We start from the raw sequence: 25,085 nt of genomic DNA, 5'->3' as shown, positions 1-25,085 counted from the left end.
CGGATCCTAAGTCGCCCCAGTGTGAACCGGCTCTTATTGTGAGATATTTTCTGAATTTCCTTTCACATGGCAGATCTAGGAACCAATAACTGGGAACCCAACCCTACGTCAGGCCGTATTTGTGACCATTTGTAGACTTTGCTTACCCCAAACAAGCAATATTTGGATAGGCAGAAAATGCATTGTAAACTAAATATGTATTATTTGTAGAAAATGTTGCCATAGTATTAACATATTGCTTTTTAGGACGGAGAAGCCCTCAGAGGCTCCCGCTAGCCCACAGGTACTTTCAAATCCAACAGCCCTTCTAGTCAATGACAGGACTTTCACCTTGCCACTTTGCGCCAGGAAATAAAAAAGAACTGCAATATTTATGGCTCATGAATAAATAAGGAAAGAAAATAAATCAACAGCCCAATCTATTGATATGCAAATAAGAAGCGGTAAATGGCTTATGCAATATATGTATTTTTTTTTTACAAAATCGAATAATCTTAGCGGTTAGATGAGAGGGATTTACTTCTTCCTAGTAATCTACAGACAAGGTGCAGAAAAGCTCATCCATCACAGTAACCTGGGAGCACTGCTTCTACCCGATCAGCATTTTATTGTGTAGAGTTAATGGTGATTCATGTGTAGATACTGTACACTACATGACTATGTAACACTCAGGCTTCACAGTAAGTGGAAATATTTATTAGGCAGTGTGGAAGGTTTAATGCCGGGAGAAGCGAGACCTTGTAAAGTTAAAGCAGTCAGGCGGAAACAACGCGGGCCATGGAAGTGTCGCGGCAGTCAGCCATGAAATGAAAACCTACAGCTTCTACAAAGGACGAACAAGGAGGGAAACAAGCAAGAAGGTGGATCAACAATGAAAATGAGTAAATTAGAGGTCCACTCCACTCTAACACGGTGGCCCTGCGGGTACTAAACTTTGGGGGCTACCATCACTCACATCGCCCATTCCACACAACAAGTGGCCGATCACCAGGTCCCAGAAGAGATGATCGTGAGCGCTCACATGCCTAAGCCTACACCAGCCTTTTTTAATGACAGGTGCACGAAACCTGAGAATTCCTCTAGATGTTGCTAAGGGTTCCTTTAGCTTTGAGTAATTTCTCCCTGTCAGATATGTAACCACAAAAAACGGTTTTCATTTTAGCCATTTGTAAGGGGGCATTCTACCAACTGACCACAAACGTATAAAGCAATCTTACCACTGACAATCATGCTAATGAACCATGAGCTGTATATATAGAAACTATTAGCAGAACCCCGAGACCCTGAAATTATATCAATGGTTCCTCCATGTCACAAAGGGTGAGAATGACTGGCCTACAAAAGAAGCAACCTTAGAGGTGAGTATGTGCAAAGAAAAGTCTGTATGGGCTTTGTCAGCATAGTATAGTGGTTTTGCTTTATGGCAAAATTCACCTTTTCTTCTGAATTCCAGCTCCCCTATGTACAACTATACCAATAATTTACCTCTTTTGCAGAAAAGAAAAACAGCTTTGTATTTCTCCTAGACCGGGCCATATCTTCCTCTTTTTCTTGTTTCTTCCAATATGGTCATTTAATGTGGAGACTACATCTAGCCCTCATCCTGCTGGATCTTTGAGTACATCTTGAGTGGTATCTAGGCTATCCGTGCTATGGCCTTGAGGTGAGCATTCTATACCACTAGAGGTGTGCGCACCGAAGCTTGCTCTTCTCTGAAATATTGGATTTCCTGGTTTCTCATCACTTATTATTCACAGCTATCAATGCACCTTTAAATATATGCTTTTTGGATGCGAGACTTTTATTTGCACTTGATTTCACTGGATTTTTACCCTTTATTATGTGTTGGGACCACTTACCTTTGGTCTTTAGTACCAATCCTGGACATTTATTTTGATAATTATGTTTACTTACTTCCACGTTTATTATATTTCCTTATAAGGATTTTGCTGCACAGTGTTAACCTTTTCCAGATCACTCACCTTCACAGTTCAGATTGCACACTGCTTGGAGTCCACCCCGCCCAATTGGTGGGACTTATTGATCACGGTTTTGTTTTCCTTTTTGTTTATAGTTTTTTTTGTTTCTCGTCCTATCCCTCCATACCCACACAGCGCAGTTATTCTCACTTATTTCATTTACATCAGCCTCAGTGTCAGCCCGCCCCCCTAATCCATGCGCCCGGCCCCTAATCTACATGCAGGACACCTGACGAGGCTCAAATTGGCTTAAAAAAAAAAGGGTGGGCTCGGGGAGCAGAGCACTGTGCCCTGAGTACACCCAGTTGTGCAACAATAGCGAATTAATATTTGCTACAGTCTTCCCGCTTCTCCTCCTGGCCAATCAGGAAGCAGGTCCTGAGACCAGATTTGGACCGGGAGTCTGCCTGTTCGGCCGGGGAGGAGAAGCAATGCCTGTTCGGCCAGTGAGAAGAAGCAATGCCTGTTCGGCCCGGGAGGAGAAGCAATGCCTGTTCGGCCCGGGAGGAGACGCAATGCCTGTTCGGCCGGGAGGAGAAGCAACGGCACCAGCTCTTCCCTCTGGAGCGAGGAGCAAAAACCGGCCTCCTAAGGTAAGGCCACTGATCGGCGCCGTCTGGCATCTCAGCCAGTGAGCCAATGAAGAGAGAGCGCCATGCTCTGTGTGTGAATGGACAATAGCAAGAGGCTTGTTATTGGGGGGCACTCGGCAGGAGGAGCCGCCAGGACTGCCTTACAGAGGATCTGGGCTGCTCTGTGCAAAACCATTGCACAGGGCAGGCAAGTATAAAAAAAATATTGCTTTAAAAAAAATGAATACCTTTTAGAATCATTTTAAAGCTGCTATAGATGAGGTAAATGAGAGATATGCACATTGGGATGGCTTGGCCAGAAATTACATTAGAAAATGCTTCTATTTATTATGAAAAGTGAACTTAGACTTAAAAAAATTATGAAAAGGCACCTTACAGCTTCTGCTAACCAGTGCTGTGTTCATCTCTAGTACTCCTCATACAGGCTTACCCAGAGTCTAATCATAACTTGTCTGACTATACCGCAACAAAAAGATATGCTGGTTATTGTAAAATACCCAAGAATAGACTGACCCATAACCCCACACTGGTTGCTGGGTGATCCCAATATCAGCCTGCTGGGTATGGAAGGTGTTAATGTAAAGACGCATCTAGCAAAAACCATGTGTATTTAATGATGGGCCTTCAGCTCCGTCATGTCCAATTCGTTTTTCTGCGGTTCACAGAGCCTGAAAAGGGTAACAAGTTAGCTGCCTTTGTTCATTTCAATTACGTCTTCAAATTAAACGTGTTACAATTTGTAGGCATGAAACATCTAGGAGGTTCCCATGACTTAACCATAACCCCTATTACTGTTCCTTTCAGCAAAAAAGCAGAAATAACCCACAGCACTATTTGTGAAATCACTCAATAGGGAGAGAACAGAAAGCAATGACCTCTGTTAACTTATTATGATTTTACACTTTCGCTATCCTGGTCTTTTTATTATTAATGTATTTACTGCCTGGAGGGCCAGCCTCGTCCCCTACAGTTCAAGGAGATTATCGCAGAAGTGCAGTAACAGATCTTACAACTATTCTACATTACTGACCATAAAAACGTAGGATGGAACTGTCCTTGAACTCCTGAGTCTGAAAGGCTACCAGCCCAAAACTTTTATTTTTCATATCTTCTTCCTACAAAATGTTAAAACCAGCCTCAACATGACCATATTTGGACATGCCACGCCCATCTCCAACAAGTACCACCCCAGCAGAACCCAAAAACAGAGAAGAATGATTCCACTAAAACTGGGACTTCTGGGAGATATTGCCAACAATCCCTTTGCCATTTGTCCCCGCTTAGAAGTTGCCACTAAGCTTCGATTAAGAATTGGGGGTGCAATATAGACTCAAAGAGTCAATCTGGACTGTATGTGAATAGCATGACTTACAATCAGGTCCATAAATATTGGGACATTGACACAATTCTAATCTTTTTGGTTCTATACACCACCACAATGGATTTAAAAAGAAACGAACAACATGTTCTTTAACTGCAGACTTTCAGCTTTAATTTGAGGGTATTTACATCCGAATCAGGTGAACGGTGTAGGAATTACAACAGTTTGTATACGTGCCTCCCACTTTAAGTAATGGGACAGATTAGCAATCATAAATCAAACTTTCACTTTTTAATACTTGGTTGCAAATCCTTTGCAGTCAATTACAGCCTGAAGTCTGGAACGCATAGATATCACCAGACGCTGGGTTTCATCCCTGGTGAAAGCGCCTGGGCGTCGGCGGTAAAACACTGCTAAAGGGGTTAAAAGAGCTGCTACAGCGGCGGTTCGGTGACGCTGCCCATTAATTTCAATGGGCAGGGGCGCTTTAGGAGCGGTGAGTTCACCACTCCCAATGTGCTCCAAAGAAGCTGCTGGAAGGACTTTTTCTGACGCCCTGCCAGCGCACCGCTCCAGTGTGAAAGCACTCAGGCTTTCACACTGGAGTGAATGGAGCCGCTGTTTCATGGCGCTATAGCACCTATAACGCGCCCCAGTGTGAAAGGGGTCTAAATGTATGGAATTTAGAAGAAAAATATCAATATTCATATACAAAAAATTATTTTGAATAAATGTTAGTGTCCAAAAAGTCCCAACCAGAGAGAAATTTAGATTTAATAAAATGTGCATGATTGTTGGCTTCTCTTTGGACACCATCAATTATATATATTAGTAATAGCTTATTTATGTTTATCCTTCTGGTGAGTTCATAGTGTATCTGCATGCTGGTGGAGAGGAATCTTTCCTATACTCACCAAGGACGTTATTCACGTTTGGGATTTATGAACTTCACAATTTTTATTTACTTTCTACAATCTAAATGAAGATTTATTTGTTTTTTCACTATGGTGATGTTTAAATTTATGATATATGAGCGCGGTTTCTTTGTTTTTCACATTTTAGGTGTTTTTACACTTTACAATACGCAGCTCTTTATTGTAGTTTACAGTAAAACCTTGGATTGCGAGCATAATTCGTTCCGAAAGCGTGCTTGTAATCCAAACCACTCTTATATCAAAGCGAATTTCCCCATAGGAAATAATGGAAACTCAAATGATTTGTTCCACAATCATTTATTCATAAGTTCTTCAGTTTATAGTCCATATAAAAAGATTATAGCAATGTGGTCGGTTGTGTAACCATAAAATGTCCATCCACACATGGAAGCCTCCACAAGGGGATTAGAAGTAAAATCCAGTAGGAGCACAGAGTATAAAAGAGAAGAGAGGCCCCTCTAAGTGTAGCAATATGGTTATATTTAATGAAGGGACAACATTTAGCAACTCACATGGCACATCTAAGTATGCAGGCATCTGGAGTAAAGCTGTCCATATAGAGCAGTGGTTCTCAACCCTTCTAGTGCCGAAACCCCTTGATAAAATTTCCTAAGTTGTGGGGACCCCTAACAGTAAAATTATTTTTGTAGCATGGGTTGTCGGCACAGAAGGCAAGATATGTCATTTGCTCCCCTAACTCGCAGACATTTAGCGCTCCACGAGTCCCGTCCACTTGTACGGTATTAAAACCACTTATGGTACATTTTAGTATGTACTACTCTTTATCTTTGTTCTCCTTAATTTCCCTTTTATCTCTCTTTATGCAAATGTATTGCTTTCTCCCCCCATCCCTCTCTCTAGCCCACTTTTTTATTATTTTTCACCTTTTTCTAAAAAAAAAATAGGAATATAAATATAAATAAATTGCTAATAAAACTTTGTTTTATAACTTAGGGTTTACATCTACTTTAAAGCTAAACTTCATGGACAAAAGCTTTTATAGCCAGAAAATATATAAATCCTATTTATGTACACCAAATGCCTTTTTTAAAACCCAGTTATTACCTTGGAAATGTAGTGCTGACATCACCACTGTGCTATGAATGAATGAATGACTTGTATAGCGCTACACATGCTAACTGAATCGACTCTAGGCGCTTTTTCCAGCCAGTGTCTGCTTGGCTGGTGCGGTCATTTTACCCTGTAGTATCGTGACACGCTTGATACACACAGATATACATATATATACTGGGCCAATTTGGACAAGATCCAATTTACCTACCAGCATGTCTTTGGAGTGTGGAAGGAAACCGGAGTACCCGGAGGAAACCCACGCAGGCACAGGGAGAACATGCAAACTCCAGGCAGATGGTGTCGTGGTCGGGATTCGAACCAGCGACCATTTTTCTGCTAGGCGAAAGTGCTACTCACTACACCACTGTGCTGCCCCTACCCTGTGCAGAGAGCGGAAGTGTGGGAGGGACCCAGCAGCCCCACCCACCACAGGGTGCCTGTAGAAAACTACAGGAGGGGCGGAGACCAGACCAGCACAGGGAGAGAGCAGCAGGTTACGGGTCTGTATTACAAACTTCAAAGTGCACGGGTTGTTTCTCACTGGAAAAAATACACAAAAGGACACCAAGATTTAAGTACAAGTACACATTGATCTCGTCTGGTCAATATTTGCTTATTCCAGAATTCAGCTTTAAAACCACCAGTGCTTACCAATACTGAAATACCGGTTTATCAAGGAGCTGCTCTCTATTCAAAGATCTAATGATGGAAATGTATTACACTCCTATCACTCTGCTTTTCTCATTTTTATTCCTTTTTTTTATTTCTTTGTAAAATAATGACGAAAAGTGGAAATCCCCAAACACATTAATACCTATAAGCTTAGAGAAATCCATTGGTGTGGACTCAAAGTCTGGGCTGCATTGGAAGTGACAGGTGCGAGGAGCACACGTTAACATTAATGCATTTTGCTTAAAGCTTTGTGGGTGGAAATTCCAGCACTAACCAGATCAATATTCCACTAATGAACTTTTTTGCCTAGAGAGCCCAGCCGTTGTTTATCCATGCAATGCTAGAGCAATGTTTGTCCAGAAAGATATTTAACCCCTTCAAATTGAGCCTGCGTCCCTTTAAAACTTTTAAAAAGTGAAAGTTCTGCCTATAAAAAAGAAAAAAAGAAAAAAAGCATAGTATAAAACACCCATTATTACCTTAAAGTCAATGTCAAGGCATATTTTCTTTTTTAGTTTTAAAGTATATCTAAACCCAAAATGTAAAAATGGATTATACTGCAGCTTACTGGTCCTTGGTGTGGTGGAGTTCTTTTAAACTTTTAAAAAGTAACAGTCTTGCCAAAAAAAAAAAAAGGAAACAAGACACCCACAATTGCCGTAAAGTCAATGTCAAGTCATTTTTTTTATAATATATAAACAAAAAAAAATACCTACCTTAAAATATAAACAAAAAAAAACAACCTCACCTTAAAATATAAATCAACCTTACCATAAAATATAAAAACCATTCACTTTAAAATATAAACCAAGAACAAAAACAAAAAAACAACCCCACCTAAAATATGAACCACAAAACAACCCCACCTAAAAATATAAATTAAAAAAACAACCCCACCTAAAAATATAAACCACAAAACAACCCCACCTAAAAATATAAACCACAAAACAACCCCACCTAAAAATATAAACTAAAAAAACAACCCCACCTAAAAATATAAACCACAAAACAACCCCACCATAAAATATAAACCACAAAACAACCCCACCTAAAAATATAAAACACAAAACAACCCCACCATAAAATATAAACTAAAAAAACAACCCCACCTAAAAATATAAACCACAAAACAACCCCACCATAAAATATAAACCACAAAACAACCCCACCATAAAATATAAACTAAAAAAACAACCCCACCTAAAAATATAAACCACAAAACAACCCCACCTAAAAATATAAACCACAAAACAACCCCACCTAAAAATATAAACCACAAAACAACCCCACCATAAAATATAAACCACAAAACAACCCCACCATAAAATATAAACTAAAAAAAAATCCCACCTTAAAAAATAAACCAAAAAAACAACCCCAACTTAGGCCAGGTTCACACATATGAATTTTTTTGCGCATTTTCTGTTTTGCAGAAACACACTACAGTCCATTTAACATGGTTTCCTAGGAGTCGCATTCAAATTTTTTGGAAAGGACCGGGGACTTTCTGTTTTTTGGTTCCATAGACTTCAACGGATCAAAAATGTGTACTAAAAACGCAAAATGCACCTGGAATATGCAAACTGCAACATGCATAGGTGTGAATCAGGCCTTAAAATATAAACCCAAAAACCTTAAAATATAAACCAATATTTTTAAAAAGGTTATTTTTTTTAGTTGTAAAGTTAATTTAAACCTCCAAATCAATTATACTACAGTTTACAAGTCCTTGATGTGGAGACCGCATTGGTTTTCTTTTTATTTCAATCTTCTTTTGCTTTATATTCATATACTGTATGAGTGTTCTTCAAAAGTTTTCTGCACCTTTTTTTAAACTCTATTAAATATAAAACAAGTGCGGAAATCTTTTGAAGACCTACAGTATATATATCTGTATATAATAAATTTTTGCTTTTTGGATAGTTATCCTTTAAATACAGTGGGAAAGCACTACAACTTTCATCCAGTGAGAGAACTAGTGTCAAACAGTAGAGTGTTAAGCACTCTAGCCACTAGCTTACTTCATTTTTAAGGCTTTACTTGCCTGATTTTATTTAAAAAAAAAAGTTAAAACAAAGTTCCAAAAATCAAAATCAAAGTGTCCATTGCAGGTGTCAGGGATGTACTGCCCGCTTTAGAAGGCGTGCGCCTATGCGCATGCACGAGTCATGGACATCGCACACGAATGTGCACAAGACGCTCTAGGGGTACTGTTCCTTGCGGTTTGATCTGCTTCTGTTCCCAGTGTTCCTGACTCTGTGCCTGTATCTTGTTCCTGTGTTTGACCTGGCTTCCTGACCTCGCTCCTGTCTCCACTTCTGACCCTGGCTTGTTTGACCCTGCTCAGTTACCTGTCTGATCACCTGTTACCAAGACCCAGCCTGGACTCTGACTACTCTCTGCTTGCTGTTTATGCTATTTACCCCGATGTGTATGACCTGGCTTGTCTGACTCTGCACCTGCTGACCTGCTTCCGCTGCTCTGCATACCTGTACCTGCTGACCTGCATCCGCTGCTCTGCATACCTGTACCTGCTGACCTACATCCGCTGCTCTGCATACCTGCACCTGCTGACCTGCGTCCGCTGCTCTGCATACCTGCACCTGCTCCCGGCAACAGCTGTAACAGCTCCCAATTGGCACCACTACACCCAACCGAGAGGACCTAGCAGGCCCGGTACCTCACTGTGCTCTTACCCCAACCCCAACTTACCACTCCAGTGGTCTTCGAGCCAGGGTTGTACGGGAGGTCTCCCTCTGCACGTCAGGCTCACACCTAAGGTACGTGACAGCAGAGGTTTTCAGCATTGCTCTTTCATACAAAAACAAATGACATTAAGCCTCTTGGTTTACACCTGCAGCACTGCAATCTGGCCCTACACTTCAGGCTCTGGTCTCTCATACAGACCGTCCTCTCACAAAAGCTTGGCCCATACAGCTAGAAGTCCATTGCTGCTCTGGCTCCCACTTGTTTCCTAGGTGGAGCCCACCTGACTCCTGGGCAGAGACTGCCATGTGGAGCCCAGAACCATAGTCAGGTCTCTTCTAAAGGCCCAGCACACTCCTACCCAATTAGTGTGCTGGTGGTTCCCAAAACCAGGATTGGAGATTCTATCCCACACAAGTCTCTACGAAATCAACAGACCCCAAACCAGGTCTTACAAACAATTGAGGATACTGATAAACCAGGTTTCCTCTGAAGGTTTCCTCTGAAGGAACAAGCACCCTGGAGCCCCTCAACCTGAATGGATGAAAGAAAAACCCTTTTCACATGGTGGCAAGGCATAGCACTGTCACACAGGTTATTTGTTGCTTTCTGTGTCCTGCTGGGACTAGTGATTCACCCAAAAAGTTAGTTTCAGGCCTAAAATGATTTTTTGAATGTGTGCAAAAAATGCAAAAAAGTGTTCACCTTACATGTTCCACTCATAAGATACGTTGGTCAAAAAAAAACCTGGCTCCTAACTTTAAAGCAAATTTGTCAAGCCCTGACCTAGCTGAACACATGTGCCCCATCAGCATGCTGCTGTGCCTGCACAAAAATACATTAGCAAGTCCTATACTACAGAACACTTGCATTGTCAAGTCTCTTTTGGAGTGAGAAAAGATTAAATCGATATTACAGCACACGATTTTCCGAGGACACTAGGAAGCACGGCGAGCAATCTGTAAAACACCCCCCTCTGCCAAGATGGATAACCAACATCAAAGTGGTGACATTAAAGAGTTCAGAAGTACTTCTTCCCAATATATGTTGGATGGCATGCTAGGACTTTCTAGTGTTAAGCCAAGCTATTGCTGAAACTCATAAATTATTCATCGCTAGTAGGTGACAGGAAAATATAATTATGATTATAAATGCACATTTTTTATAAGAGAAGCTGGGAAATGAATCAATGTTAAATAACCAGCTGTTTTTTATAGAGCTCTTGTATAGGGTTGGGACAATTTTTTCATTAGCTGATCACCTTGGAGCAGCAAAATGACAAAAATCCCCCCAGTATTGGATAAAACAAGGAAAACCTTACCTGGTGAGTAGGTCCAGTGCCGATCCTGACCTCCCTGGGGCCCTAAGCAAAATGACATTAAAGTTGAGAAGCGGGGGAGGGGGTGTTCTGCTGTCGAAAATAACATCTTACATTAAATTGAGAAGCGGGGGGGTGCGGACTTACCTCTTCTCCCATGCAGCCAGTGAGTTGAGAAGCGGGTGAGGGGTCGAAAACAACTTCTCATCAGGTGGGGCCTTTAGTAATTTATGGGCCCTCCACAGCTTTGCGGGGCCCTAAGCGACTTGCATAGTGAGCCTATAGGGAGGACCGGCCCTGAGTAGGTCCACCAGTAGTGGATAGCAGCATCGTCTTTAGATACATAGTCTAGTTCAGTCTTTCTCAACCAGGGTTCTATGGCACCCTAAGGTTCCTCCAGAGGTTGCTAGGAATTCCTTCAGCAATTTCTGCTTCAGTTAAAGTGGTAGTAAACTCTGTACTACCACTTGTACCTACAGGCAGGCCTGTAATAAGGCTTACCTGTAGGTACTGTGAATATCTCCTGAAATTGCACAGTTTAGGAGATATTCAGAGTGCATGCAGCCGACGACCTCACCAGCGCATGCCGTGCCGAAACTTCAGAGCCCGTTCCGGAAACGGCGGCTCCCGTGCGCATGTGTGGGAGTGACGTCATCACACCCCTGGCCACGAACCTGAAGGGAAGACTGGGGGAAGATGTTGGCTGTCTCAGTAGTGACATCGCGGAGCTGGAGGGCTTCTTTCTCAGGTACGTTTATCATGTGCTAGTATGCACATTATGACATTGCCTTGCAATTTTTATTTTATTTTTTCACCTGCGGTTTACAACCGCTTTAAGTAACCACTGACACCAATGATCTTTTTAGCTGTCTGTAAGGGGGAAGGGGGAATCCTCCCAATGACCACAAATGCAAGGGTCAAAATTCAAGTGGCCATCACACTAATGTACTGAGTGCTGTAAATCAGTGGTAATCAACCCTGTCCTCAGGGCCCAACAGGCCAGGTTTTATGTATTACCTTGGGAGATGCAGACTAGAATCACTGCAATCACTGAGCAGCAAATGATATCACCTGTGATGTATTTCAGTTATCTTGCAAACCTGGCCTGTAGATGGGCCCCGACAGGGTTGGTGACCACAGCTGTAAATTTTGTAATTGGCAGGGGTTCCCAAAGATTGGTTTCTACACGTTTAAAAAGGTTGCAAAAGGCTGGTTTAGGTCAGTGATATAACAGGTTCACTTTAATCAGTGTTAAGCCTCGTACACATGGTCGGACATCCGCCAAACTTTCCCTTGGATTTTTGTCCGAAGTGATTTGTCCGGTCACACCCATAGCATATACACGCTCTGACTTTTCTGAAAACTTTTCTAAAATTTTCCCAACATCACATGGTTTTTCTGCTCTTTTCTGCTCTTTATCGCCACCCTTTGGTTAACTTCTGCTATTGTTGGTTGATTTTACATTGGTTTTGGGCATGCGTGTTTGTACTTCGGACAAAAGTCCGATGGCTTGCTGTACACATGGTCGGACTAGGCACCATCGGACTTTTGTTGTCGTAAAGTTTGTCCGTTTGCAGACTGAACTTTTTGTCCGATGAAACTCGAAAAAGTTGGTCCGATGGAGCGTACACACGATCGGACAAATATGAAAACTTGTTGATTTTGAAGTTTGTTGGCCGAAAGTCCGACCGTGTGTACGGGCCTTAAAGGGGTGGTTCACCCTAAAAACTACTTTTTTTTATTACACTGGCCCCCCACATTACAATATGATTAAGGATATTATTATTTTTTTGATGCTGTACATACCTTTGTACAGCATATTCACCCGTGGCTTCCGGCTTGCGAGTCCCGCGGGAGTGGGCGTTCCTAACATGTCTGTGATTGACGTTTTGACCAAAAACGAGCTCCCCCCGTCGCGTAAGCCGCGTCACGGTTGGCGAAAGGAGCCGAACGGCAAGTCGGCGCTATACTGCACATGCGCTTCGCCGTTCGGCTCCTTTCGCCAACCGTGACGCGGCTTACGCGACGGGGGGAGCTTGTTTTTGGTCAAAACGTCAATCACAGACATGTTAGGAACGCCCACTCCCGCAAGACTCGCAAGCCGGAAGCCACGGGTGAATATGCTGTACAAAGGTATGTACAGCATAAAAAAAAAAATAATAGCCTTAATCGTATTGTAATGTGGGGGGCCAGTGTAATAAAAAAAAGTAGTTTTTAGGGTGAACCACCCCTTTAAGTCAAAGCTTATGCAGGGTTATGGTCTCACAAGACATCATGCTTTTTGATTGACCCAGCACCCTCACATTGAGTCACATGCTCCTTGACACCTGAAGTATTCAGTATTTTCTGTTCCTGGAAAACCCAAAAGGAGCAGTACTGGAATGAAGGAAAGGTGATTACAAACCGCTGAGGATGTGGTGATCAAAGAAAACTAGGTTATCTGCCCTGAATAGACAAAGCACAAGCAGGGCCGGATTCCAGACAAGGCCAACAAGGCCAGGCCTCGGGGTGGCAGTGGTTGCAGGGGCGGCACTGCGGCTGAGAGGAGAGGACACTTTTACTTTCCCCTGTCATGCGGATGGTGAGAGGAGAAAAAACAGAGGGAAGAGGAGGTGAGATAGTTCTTGGAAGCAGCAACCCCCCTCCCGGTTCTCAATGTCATTTTGTCATTCATTTTCGGCAGCAACACCCCCCCCCCCCCTTGCTTCTCAGTGTCCTGCCGAAAAATAAAAAGTCCCCCGGCAGATAATGTCCCCCCTGCTGTACTGCGCAGGCGGGGGCGGCATTGAAGGACCTGGCCTTGGGGCGGCAAAGGGAGTAAATCCGGGCCTGAGCACAAGTTACCAAAGCACAAAATTACTCAACTTTACCAACACCATCAATGACACAGTGGAAGCATTTGTATTGGTAAACCCAAACATGCCTATAGATGGCTTGGTGAGTGGCTACTATGCAGATGAGTGTGAACTTGTGCTTCAAAGGCTAAGGGGTGGACACCAAGGGATGAGGTACCCTTTTAAACCATGGAACCAACCTATGGGTATGTACCCTCACATCAAAGGCTGAACCTCCAGGCTGGCGTTCATGTGGCACAGAAAAATATCTCTCCAGAAACCAGCTTGTATTAAAAGCCACGTGGAAAAAGAACCACGTAATCACGATCATGGTTAAGTAGGAAGGAATATGGAATGAACTTAGTGTGAAAAGGCTGGGAGCTCTGAGAAAACAAAGAACTGATGAGTAAACATAGGAAATGCATTTTAGCTCTAGAGAAAATTCAATAGAAAAAAGAGAAAATAATCAAATCACCAGAATTCCATTACTGTAGAATGACAGAGGTTCAAGTACAGGTTTTATAGTACATGAGGATTGTAAACCATCAGTTATTGACTTTAGCCCTGTCAACGAGAAAATGTGTGCGTTCAGAATGAAAGGAGACGTTTTAATGCCTACATAATTAGTGTGCATTGAGGTCAAGGATGAGTTTTATGAAAAACTGGAAGAGACAGATGGCAAAGCTCGCATAAATATAAAAATAATAATATTAGATTAAATGCAATTAGTGGCTGGGAAGAAATATACATCCAATACATACACTAAAGAGTACGGTTAATGCTAGAGCACATTTGAGAGAACCGTGCAACCTTGTGTTTGGTGAAGGCCTTTTTCTATTTTAGCATGACTGTGCTACTGTGCACAAAGCCAGCTGCTTAAAGACCTGGTTTGACCAGATTGGTGTTTAACATTTGAACCCACTGGCTTGATCAACAGGTAATAAAACAATTACAGGGGACCTCAAAAATGCTTCAGTATTTCTACCGATAGGCAGCATCATATTTGTCATGTTCAATTATGCCAATAGCTCCTCTGTCGTGCACTGCCATCTTGCAGAAGACTCAGTATATAGGGGGCATATCTATAAAATATATTTATGATAGGGGGGGATGTGCACCTGCCAAGTGTAACAGACAGTGGTCAGTGAATATCATACTTACAAAAAGCTAAAAAGACAGAAGGTCAGCGCTCTCAATAGTGAGTCATTGCTAGGGTGGCAGAGCAAGTGGAGCCAAGCTACTGAATCACTGCTTGGAGTGCTTGGAGGTGGGATCAAGATGAGCTGAGCTGCTAAATCACTGCTTGGAGGTGGGGCAGGGTGAGGTGAGCTGCTAAGTCACTGCTTGGAGGTGGGGCAGGGTTAGGTAAGCTGCTGAGTCACTGCTTGGAGGTGGGATCAAGATGAGCCGAGCTGCTAAATCACTGTTTGGAGGTGGGGCAGGGTGAGGCGAGCTGCTGAGTCACTGCTTGGAGGTGGGAGCACAGTGAGCTGAGCTGCTGAGTCACTGTTTGGAGGTGGGGCAGGGTGAGGCGAGCTGCTGAGTCACTGCTTGGAGGTGGGAGCACAGTGAGCTGAGCTGCTGAGTCACTGTTTGGAGGTGGGGCAGGGTGAGGTGAGCTGCTAAATCATTGCTTGGGAGGTGGGGCAGGGTGAGGTGAGCTGCTGAGTCACTGCTTGGAGGTGGGGCAGGGTGAGGTGAGCTGCTAAATCATTGCTTGGAGGTGGGGCAGGGTGAGGTGAGCTGCTAAATTAATGCTTGGGAGGTGGGGTAGGGCGAGTCTAGCTGCTGAATCACTGCTTGGAGGTGGGCTAGGGTGAGGTGATCTTCTGAGTCAATGCATGGAGGTGGGGCAGGGTGAGGCGAGCTGCTGAGTCACTGCTCGGGGGTGGGAGCACAGTGAGCTGAGTAGTCACTGCTTGGAGGTGGGTGCAGAATGAAATGAGCTGTCAATTTACTGCTAGGAGGGGGAGGCAGGGTGAGCCGAGCTGCTGAGTTATTGCTTGAGTGGCAGAGCTAAACTACTGAGTCTCTGCTTGGAGGTGGGAGCAGAGAGAGCTGAGCTGCTGTGAGAAGGACTTAAACAACATCAGTGCTTTTCCTGTGAATTGGAGGATGAATTGTTCCACAGTGCTACAGCTACAGAGGTCACTAAGGGCTTGTTTAAAGTTAATTTACTGCATGTTAGTAAATACTTGAATGTCTAAAGCATGGTCACAGTTCTCCTTTAACCACTTGCTGCCGGGCGACGTACATGCAAGCAAACAAGCCCGGGAGGTGGCCTCCCCTGTCCCACCATGCTCGCGCACAAAAGGTGAATGCATGCGTCGGTCTCTTGTTGGTACTTAAACAGCAATTGCACCGCACATGTGAAGCTATTACCGTGAATGTCAGATCGGGAGCAATAATTCGAGCACAGACCTCTGTAAAGCTAAAGTGATAACCTGTTAAGGCTTTTAAAGCGTCACCTATGGATAATATAATGTAAGTAGTTTGTTGCCGTTTCACAGGCGCAACATCATCTTTTATATTTTAGCAAATAATTGGGTATTCTATTGTGTTTTGTGCATTAAAATTCATTTGTGTATTTTTTTTTTTACGAAACAATTGCATTTGAAAAAATGCAAATACAGTGAGACATAAAAAATTGCAACACCCACCATTTTATTCTCTAGGGCCTTTACTTTAAAAAATATATAAATGTTTGTTTTCTAGCAAAAATACTGATTTTTACATGTAGGAAGTGCCAGAAAAAGGCCTGGTCTTGAAGTAATTAAAGTGCTAAACTAAATAAACAGTAAAATCAGTCTAAATATGCAATAAAGCATGTTTATTATACTCACTATAAAACCAAAGGGGTTAATCCTGCACATTGTGTAAAAAGGCTTTTTGATGCTGTCTTCTTCCACAGTCCCCAACCCATCTGCTGATAGAACAGAGCCCTGGGGGCACTCTGCGCATGCTCAGTTTGGTATGCATTGCTAGAGAGTTTTTTTTTTATTCTTGGGAAGGTGCATGTAATCAGCATAGGGCCAATCAGTACTGTCCAGACAGAGGGTCGGGGTCTTGCAGCCTCATAGGACAGTCAGAGGAGAATGAAAACGCCTCCTACAAGCTTTAACCAGTGCTCGGCCAGACACTGATAGAAGTCACAAGACTGCTATATACTGCGAATGAGAAAAGGTATTTAGCAGTTTATATTTACAAGAATAATTCCATTTCCATGGCCTTGCTGTCTGATCTCCAGCTTTCCCCTGTATCCTGTAGCTGCCTTTGATCGGATTGTGACCAGACTTCCTGACTACTCTGATTTTCTCCACTCCTGACCCTGGCTTGCTTGACCTTGATTCTCCTTTTTCGGCTTGAATCTCTGTTGCCAACCCTCTGCCTGAACTTTGACCATTCTTTGCCTGATGTCTCTGATGTACCTAATCTTCTGTGTATAACCTGGCTTGTCTGACTCTGCACCAGTCTCCTCCACTTGCTACAGCCTCTACATACTTGCATCCTCATTCCCCCGGCACCTGCAACCTGCCTGCATCTTCAGCACCCCTGCATCCACAACGTTCCTGCATCCACAGCCATACCCGCAGCTCCACTACTGCTGCCTGCTGCTTCGGAGAACATTGCAGGCACTCTTACCTCCCCGTGCTCTTGCGGTCACTGTTGCAACCTCAGTGGTCTGAACCGGGGCTGTACGAGATGCCTTGCTCTGCTCGTCAGGCTCTACCTGAAGCTACGTGACAAATAACCTGTTACCATGACCATTTTGTGAAAAAAAAAAAAATATCTTAATTTTGCAAAGAATTGTGGGGGAAAATTACGATTTTTTTTTCACGAAATGGTCATATTAACCACTAGAGTACCGGGCCATCGTCAAATGACGGCTCCACGGTTACTCTGAAAATTCAACAGGACGTCATATGACGTCCTGTATTCTTGCGGCCACTGGGGGGCGCGCGCGCGCAGGCGGCCGCGCGCGCGCGCCCGGCGCGTCCCCGAGATGCCGATGCGCGTGCCTGGCGGTCGCGATGTCCGCCAGGCACTCGGAATCGGCGGCTACAGGGACAAGACGTGGAGCTGTGTGTGTAAACACAGAGCTCCACGTCCTGTCAGGGGAGAGAGGAGACCGATCTGTGTCCCTTGTACATAGGGACATAGATCGGTCACCTCCCCCAGTCACCCCCCTTCCCCCACAGTTAGAACACAATTTAGGTATACATATTAACCCCTCCCTCACCCCCTAGTGTTAACCCCTTGAATGCCAGTCACATTTATACAGTAATTAGTGCATATTTATCGCATTAATCGCTGTATAAATGTGAATGGCGCCAAAAACGTGTCAAAAGTGTCCGATGTGTTCGCCGCAATGTCACGGTGACAGTAAAAAAAAGTCGCAAATCGCCGCCAATACTAGTAAAAAAAATAAAATAAAAATGCCATAAATCTATCAGCTATTTTGTAAACGCTATAACTTTTGTGCAAACCAATCAATATATGATCATTGCGATTTTTTTTACCAAAAATATGTAGAAGAATACATATCGGCCTAAACTGAGGAAAAAAAACGTTTTTTTTAAAAAAAATTGTGATATTTATTAAATAAAAAAGTAAAAAATTGTGTTTTTTTTTTAAATTGTCACTCTTCTTTTGTTTATAGCGCAAAAAATAAAAACCGCAGAGGTTATCAAATACCACCAAAAGAAAGCTCTATTTGTGGGAACAAAATGATAAAAAAATTGTTTGGGTACAGTGTAGCACGACCGCGCAATTGTCATTCAAAGTGCGACAGTGCTGAAAGCTGAAAATTGGCTTGGGCAGGAAGGGGCGTAAGTGCCCAGTATGGAAGTGGTTAACAGGTTAACAAAAACTCACCATGCCTCTTACTAAATACCATGGTATGTCTACTTTCCAAAAAGGGATCATTTGGGGGATATATTTGTACTTTCCTGGCTTGTGTCTCACCAGTACTTCAGGTGTGATACATTTTCAGTGATTGGCACCATAGCTTGTAGACTCTATAACTTTCACAAAGACTAAATATTATACACTTATATTGGTTATTTTTACCAAAGATATGTAGCAGTATTTATAAAGAAAAATGTTTTTTTTGTTATACAAAACGAAGAAAAATGCATTTATTTTTTACCAAATTTTCTGTCTTTTTTCATGTATAGCACAAACAATGAAATACCCAGTGGTGAATAAATACCACCAAAAGAAAGCTATATTTGTGTGAAAAAGGGACAACATTTTTATATGGGTAAAGTATTGCATGATTAATCATCATTCGAAATGTGAGAAAAGCTCTTGGCCTGGTTAGGAAGGGTGTACAAGTCCCCAGTGGGCAAGTATCATCTAAAACATTTGAAAATATATTACAGTGTTTTAATTGGTTTAAATAAAATATACCTGGCCCGTTAATAAATTCACAGTGGCCCAGACCGGCAATGTCCATCCTCTTCAGAAACAGAACCATGGATGTCAAGTTAGACTCCTGGACCTTCGGAGTCAGGAGGGTTTTCATTTCGGTTTGGGTGACCTCCTCGGGGTAGAGGCAGAACATTTTCCCTGTAGAGAAAGTCATATTATGTGGTCACACTGTGGACACTATCAGGAGACGCAAGAGGAATACATTTGGTGCAAATAATAAAATAGTAGTAAAATATACATGTAGAAATTTAGCACATGGGAGATACAAGAGAGCCTGCAAGATAGATCAACCGGGAAATGTACCACAGGCATTTTATCTCCGAACTGCTACAGACTACATACACAGGACCATTGGAAGTCAATGAATGAACAACTGTATATAATTTATTTATTTTTTTCGGGGGGGGGGGGGGGTTATGTTACACAAACTTTTTGTTTTGTCCTTTTTATATGGTCTGTGATATCATCACAGGGGATAAAAAGATCCTTCAGCTGCAAACATGGACAGAGGACTTGCATGGCAGGGGTTAAAAGGGACTTGGGTCTAGAAGCTTTTTTTCTGAGTAAAAAGAAAATATAGTTGCGAAAAGTTACGCGATTGGTGGGCTAAGCAGGAATGGGTGGAGCCAGGGCCGCCATCAGGGGGGTACAGACAGTACACCTGTAAGGGGCCTGGAGGTCCCCAAGGGCCCAGATGTCAACCCCACCTTTTTTTTGTAAGGGGCCCAAAAGGTCCCCAGGGCCCTGGATGGCACCCCCTTTTTTTTTTATAAAAAAAATGTCTTAAATTTTATAATATATATATATATATATATATATATATATATATATATATATTTTTTTTTTTTTTATTAAAGGGCCCAGGAGGTCCCCAGGATGGCTACCCCACCTTTTTATATATATTCTCAATTCGCAGCAGTCCTCCCACTTCTTAATTTGAGGTGGCAGCACCCCCCCCCCGGTTCTCTGCTCCAGGAGGCCCATGCCTGAAGCGGTGTAAGGGGCCCCATAGTTCCTGATGGGGGCCCTGGGTGGAGCTGCGAGGGGTGGTCAGTCAAGGGGTCCCAGGACAGCCTCAGTCAGAAGGAAGCAGAGTTATGGAAAACTTGGCACCCTACCTCCTTTTTGTTCCCTCTACTTTGGCTTGTTCTTTTGTTGGGTAATTTTGGGTTGGTGTGTTGGAATCATGGTGGCTAGCCGAGTACAAAGTCCTTAGGTTAGTGTTAGTTTAGGACACAAATGCACAGTTTAGGAACCCATCTGAGGTAATGCTCTCAGTAGTTGGTATGGTTGTATCTGTATTTGTTGTCACCGAGTCAGTGGTTATCACAGCTTGAAGCCCATTTATGTTGGATGCGGGTACTCTTTTCTTTGATGCCCACTAGGACCTTGTGACTCCAAGGTTATTAACACAGTACAGTTTGTTAATAAAGGCTGCTATGGCTATTAAACATTAAGCATAAATATTATTGTCACTCCTAAGCCACATCCACATACCAACGTTTAAACTAAAGAGGGAGAACCTTGTTCGGACTTTGAAGGCAATTTGGACCAACAAATTTTTAAAGGGAAAAATCACATATTTTATTGTACATAGGAAATTAAAAATACATACATATATACAAAATGTAGTTAAACATGTATGCATGCATGCATGCATGCATGCATGCATGCATGCATACATACATACATACATACATATATATATATATATATATATATATATATATATATATATAAAAATCGACCACAAAAAGAGCCAGAAATACCCAAATTGTTCTTAATATTCATAATATCATAAATGCGTGAGCTCCTGTGCGGGCACCGGAGGAAAAAGTAACCAAGCAGTATGTATACCAAGTCATCTGATCTAATCAGAGAGTTGGTATTCTAAGGAAAACGTGTGATGAAAGCTGCATAAAGAAGAGTGTTTACAGGTTTGCTGCACAAACAGCAGCCAGATCATAGTGGCAAAATATCCATTGCATAATTTTAAATGGGAGATTAGATATGAAGTGAATGCCCAGCAGTTGCACCGCACATATCCCCAGAAGAGCCAAAGCCAACTCTTGCAACCATACGGTGACCCAGGGAGCTACCATGACGAACTTAGTGGCTATTTAACATTGTAGTGTGGTTAAAGGCAGGGGGGGGGGGGTGATGGGCTGAGCAGGAGGACAAGCAATCTATATTACCCTAGTTAAGATTCTTCAGCTGCTGGAGCCTGGATGAGGGACCCATAGGTACAAATGTGGGCAGAGAGATATGCAGCAGAATAGGAAGAGTTATTTAAGGCAGGCATAGCTTGCATGCGCTGCACCAGCTTCCACCTCTGGTCTCTGCCCCATAATGTCAGGCTGGCAGTGAGGACACCAGTCACCCTGCTCAAAGGAAGCAAGCAGCAGTGACTGGGGAACTACCATCCAGATGGGGACATTGCTAACCCAAAAGGTTGCATTTATTATTATGATGTGCATTAATTAAATATGATGTGCAGGAGCAATTATTGATGCAGCGAAAACTATTTTTGTGCCAGATATCCTAGATTTTATTGTGCATGGAGTTCCATTTTAATACAGTGCCATCATATTCCAAAGCCCACTATAGTAATAGTATAAGTACTTGACCAAACAAAACATAACAGAATGCATGCTCTGTCGGGGCCTTGCTGGTTATAGCTTACACCTAATAATGATCAGCGACTGATACAAAAGGCTTATAAAATCTGGAGGGTGAAGGACCTGTAATAAAATTATACTGGAACACATCAGAAGTTTACAGCAGCCAAGAATACACATGCGATGCAGTCAGTATCTATTACAAATACAGGATTACAGTGCATAGGGGAGAACTTACTACAAAAAACACATCAAATACACATTTCACTGCTGCAAACTTATAGAGAATTCCTTTGCAAATGTTTTACCTGCAGGACCAGAAACCAGAATCTGCTTCCTCATCTCCGCTTGAACCTTGCTGATCGGCTGAGTGATGACAGACTCGGCACGAATCCTGGTGTTGTAAACCTTAAATAAGATACAACGATAGAAGAACATAAAAACCTTGTTCCTGGGAATGTAGCTGTCAGTAGATCCCTTAAAGGGAAACGATCAGAATAAAAAAAAAGCATGACTAAATTTTTTTTTTCATTTTTGACAGCGTAAGAGAAGTTTTTTTTTTGCATGTGTGTCCCACAGGGGAAATTTCTGCCCCATAGTCAATACAGGAAGTAAGAGAAATGCCTTCAGAGGCAATCCTGGGGTAGCTCCTAGGTCACCAGGACTGGCGTCCCCATTGGAAGATTTCCACTCTATTACTGTTCCAGTATCAACCTAAAATTTTTAAATTTCTTCTACTTTTGATGAAAATGGTAAACAGGACAAATAGAGAGGGTGAAGCTCCCCAATGGGGGCAAAGACAGCAATGAAAAATGGTGTTCGAATCCCTCTCAACTCCTATCCAAAATGAAAAATGAAATGTTTGCATTTAATTACACTTTAACACTGCCATTGCCAACAGTTTTTGACACTACAAGCTTTTGGGTTGTGACATTACCAGGTATATTTGTTGTTGTAAGTCACCGAGTGGCAAAGCAAGGACAAGAATTATAGACCCAGATTGAATACCTTAAAGATCACCAATGGTAGCTCCTATATTTCTGCCCTGGGGTAGGATCACTAGGTTGGGAGACATGGTTTCTATACACACACACAGACATATTTGTATCTAACTGTATTCTGAATTACTGACTGACACGTGCAAGGTCCTACTCTAATCAAGACTCATTTTTATTAATACAAATAAATAGGCAACAAGTTTCAGAGGACAAACAATACCTCTTCATCATACCTTCATTCATCTATCTACTGAACTAAGGCTCTTTCCACAAGGGGTGGGCTCCGTTGGAGTCCATCTGCTTAGCGGGGAATCTGTCCACTGATCCCCGCTGAACCAGCGGAAGGCTGCTCTGTGTTCGCTCTGTTTATGCAGAGCGGACACAGACGAAGCTGAGCCCACTCTCCTCTATGGGCGTTCAGATGAAAAATTTACCACTTGTCTATTTACACCTGACTGCCATTCAATATGATCCACCAGACAGATGCAGAACGTTTTTAGCAGATAGGATAGGATGTTGGTGGGTGTCACCGCACACCTGTCCATTGACACCCGCGACTCCATAGAGGAGACTGGACTGTCCGCCTATAAAACTGACAGGTGAACTCGATCAGTCCACCTGTGTGAAATTGGCCTAAAACAATGACAAAATAAAAATAAAGGTGCATAAACTGGACAGAAAGGGGACTAAAAATACACTTCCGGCGCCAGCGGACAATAAATTAACTGATCCCAAGTGAAGAAAGAGAAGTGAAGGATATGTGTTGGATTTATCAATAGTGGTTAAAATTGCTAAAAGATCCAAAAAGCTGCTATTTTAAAATGGGTGAAACCCAATAAAGCTATAAAAACAAAGTATCAAAATAAATATGGAACCGTGGTTCAATGATAAAACAGCGCTAAAAAATGTGTAGCCCCAGATAGGAGCTTAAATGTAAAAACAGAGGTGGTGTGCTAGGTGATCAAGAAACAAGGCGTGAGTGCACACTGTACCCTATTTAAAGATTCACCAAAGTTGTGATAATATTCCGATCTGGGATGCAGGCTTACCACAGCCTGTAAGAAGACTGGCTTGTTAATGTCAATCCTCTCAGGCACAACCTCCTCTTGTTTTCAGAATCTGCCACAGGTCATTCCATTGGGGGCACATATAGGCAAAAGAAAATACTCAATAGTGAAGCAAGAGTAAAAAATAATCCCACACAATGCCAAGGAGACAGAGCCCCCTTAAGAAAATGCCCGTACAGAAAAACCAAAGTAAATGAACAAATAAGTAAGCCTGTAATGTTCTGCTGTCACCACCGTCCACGAGCACCAGGGGCCGCACGAGTGTTTGTATCGCTGGTATCGCTGGTAACCGATGGTCAGCTTGTGGAGCGCAGAAAGACTTCCTGTGTTGCGCGGATGTAGCCACGCTCTGACGCGTTTCGTCACTTCCGACTTCGACTATGGGCGTCACGCCCTCAGTCGAAGTCGGAAGTGACAAAACGCGTCAGGGCGTGGCTACATCGGCGCAACACAGGAAGTCTTTCTGCGCTCCACAAGCTGACTATCGGTTACCAGCGATACCAACACTCGTGCGGCCCCTGGTGCTCGTGGACGGTGGTGACAGCAGAACATTACAGGCTTGCTTATTTGTTCATTTACTTTGGTTTTTCTGTACGGGCATTTTCTTAAGGGGGCTCTGTCTCCTTGGCATTGTGTGGGATATTTTTTTAGTCTTACTTCACTATTGAGTATTTTCTTTTGCCTATATGTGCCCCCAATGGAATGACCTGTGGCAGATTCTGAAAACAAGAGGAGGTTGTGCCTGAGAGGATTGACATTAACAAGCCAGTCCTCTTACAGGCTGTGGTAAGCCTGCATCCCAGATGGGAATATTATCACAACTTTGGTGAATCTTTAAATAGGGTACAGTGTGCACTCACGCCTTGTTTCTTGATCACCTAGCACACCACCTCGGTTTTTACATTTAAGCTCCTATCTGGGGCTACACATTTTTTAGCGCTGTTTTATCATTGAACCACGGTTCCATATTTATTTTGATACTTTGTTTCTAAAACAATGACAACCTGGGTACATCAGTGAGGGAGATTTTGATTACACTAGTGTCAACACTACACAACCTTGCAGCAAAGCTGACACTGGTGCAATAGATATTGGGCTCCGATTCCAGCTGGAATACACATGATGACCCAACTCACTTAGGGCATCCAAGCACCTCTCACGTGTGTGTATGTTTTTCCTATATTAGCATTCCTAAAGATTATAGCAGGACTATAAAGTCACCAAAAGACAGAAGGCTGCTTAAGTTTTCACTAGTATCCTGTTTGAAGGTTCTCATTTATCCAGGTCCTGACTCCTGGCATAGGTAGTAGGAGTCAGTCACATGCAACTGGACTTGTTTAGTAATGTTGAAAATATTGTAAGATTGAGGTGATCAGACTCCAGCGGTAGGTGCGTTTTTCAGTGAGTACGCCAGTCCAGAACTGTGTTTTTATAAACCTGGTAGCCCACTTTTATTTAAAAGCACAAAAGTTCACAAATACATCAGCAGCCCTGGCAGGGGGTTCCACCATTACTGTATCTTGCAAACTCAACAGTT

At 42.7% G+C, this 25,085-nt stretch overlaps 1 protein-coding gene across 3 annotated transcripts in view; it reads right to left on the bottom strand.

Annotated features, from left to right (window-relative positions):
* Window positions 1–25,085, bottom strand: part of DHX32 (DEAH-box helicase 32 (putative)) — a 139,202-nt gene that overhangs the window by 21,607 nt on the left and 92,510 nt on the right. For all 3 annotated transcript variants that reach the window (XM_040361430.1, XM_040361429.1, XM_040361431.1), the window contains 2 exons: window positions 21,792–21,891; window positions 18,845–19,003 (listed from right to left, as the gene is read on the bottom strand). In XM_040361430.1, coding sequence (XP_040217364.1) covers window positions 18,845–19,003; window positions 21,792–21,891 — 259 coding nt within the window. The remainder of the gene's footprint in view (window positions 1–18,844; window positions 19,004–21,791; window positions 21,892–25,085) is intronic.

The sequence above is a fragment of the Rana temporaria genome, chromosome 8 (genome assembly GCF_905171775.1).
Source record: "Rana temporaria chromosome 8, aRanTem1.1, whole genome shotgun sequence".
NCBI classification, from domain to species: domain Eukaryota; kingdom Metazoa; phylum Chordata; class Amphibia; order Anura; family Ranidae; genus Rana; species Rana temporaria.
This window is presented reverse-complemented; position numbering and strand designations above follow the sequence as displayed.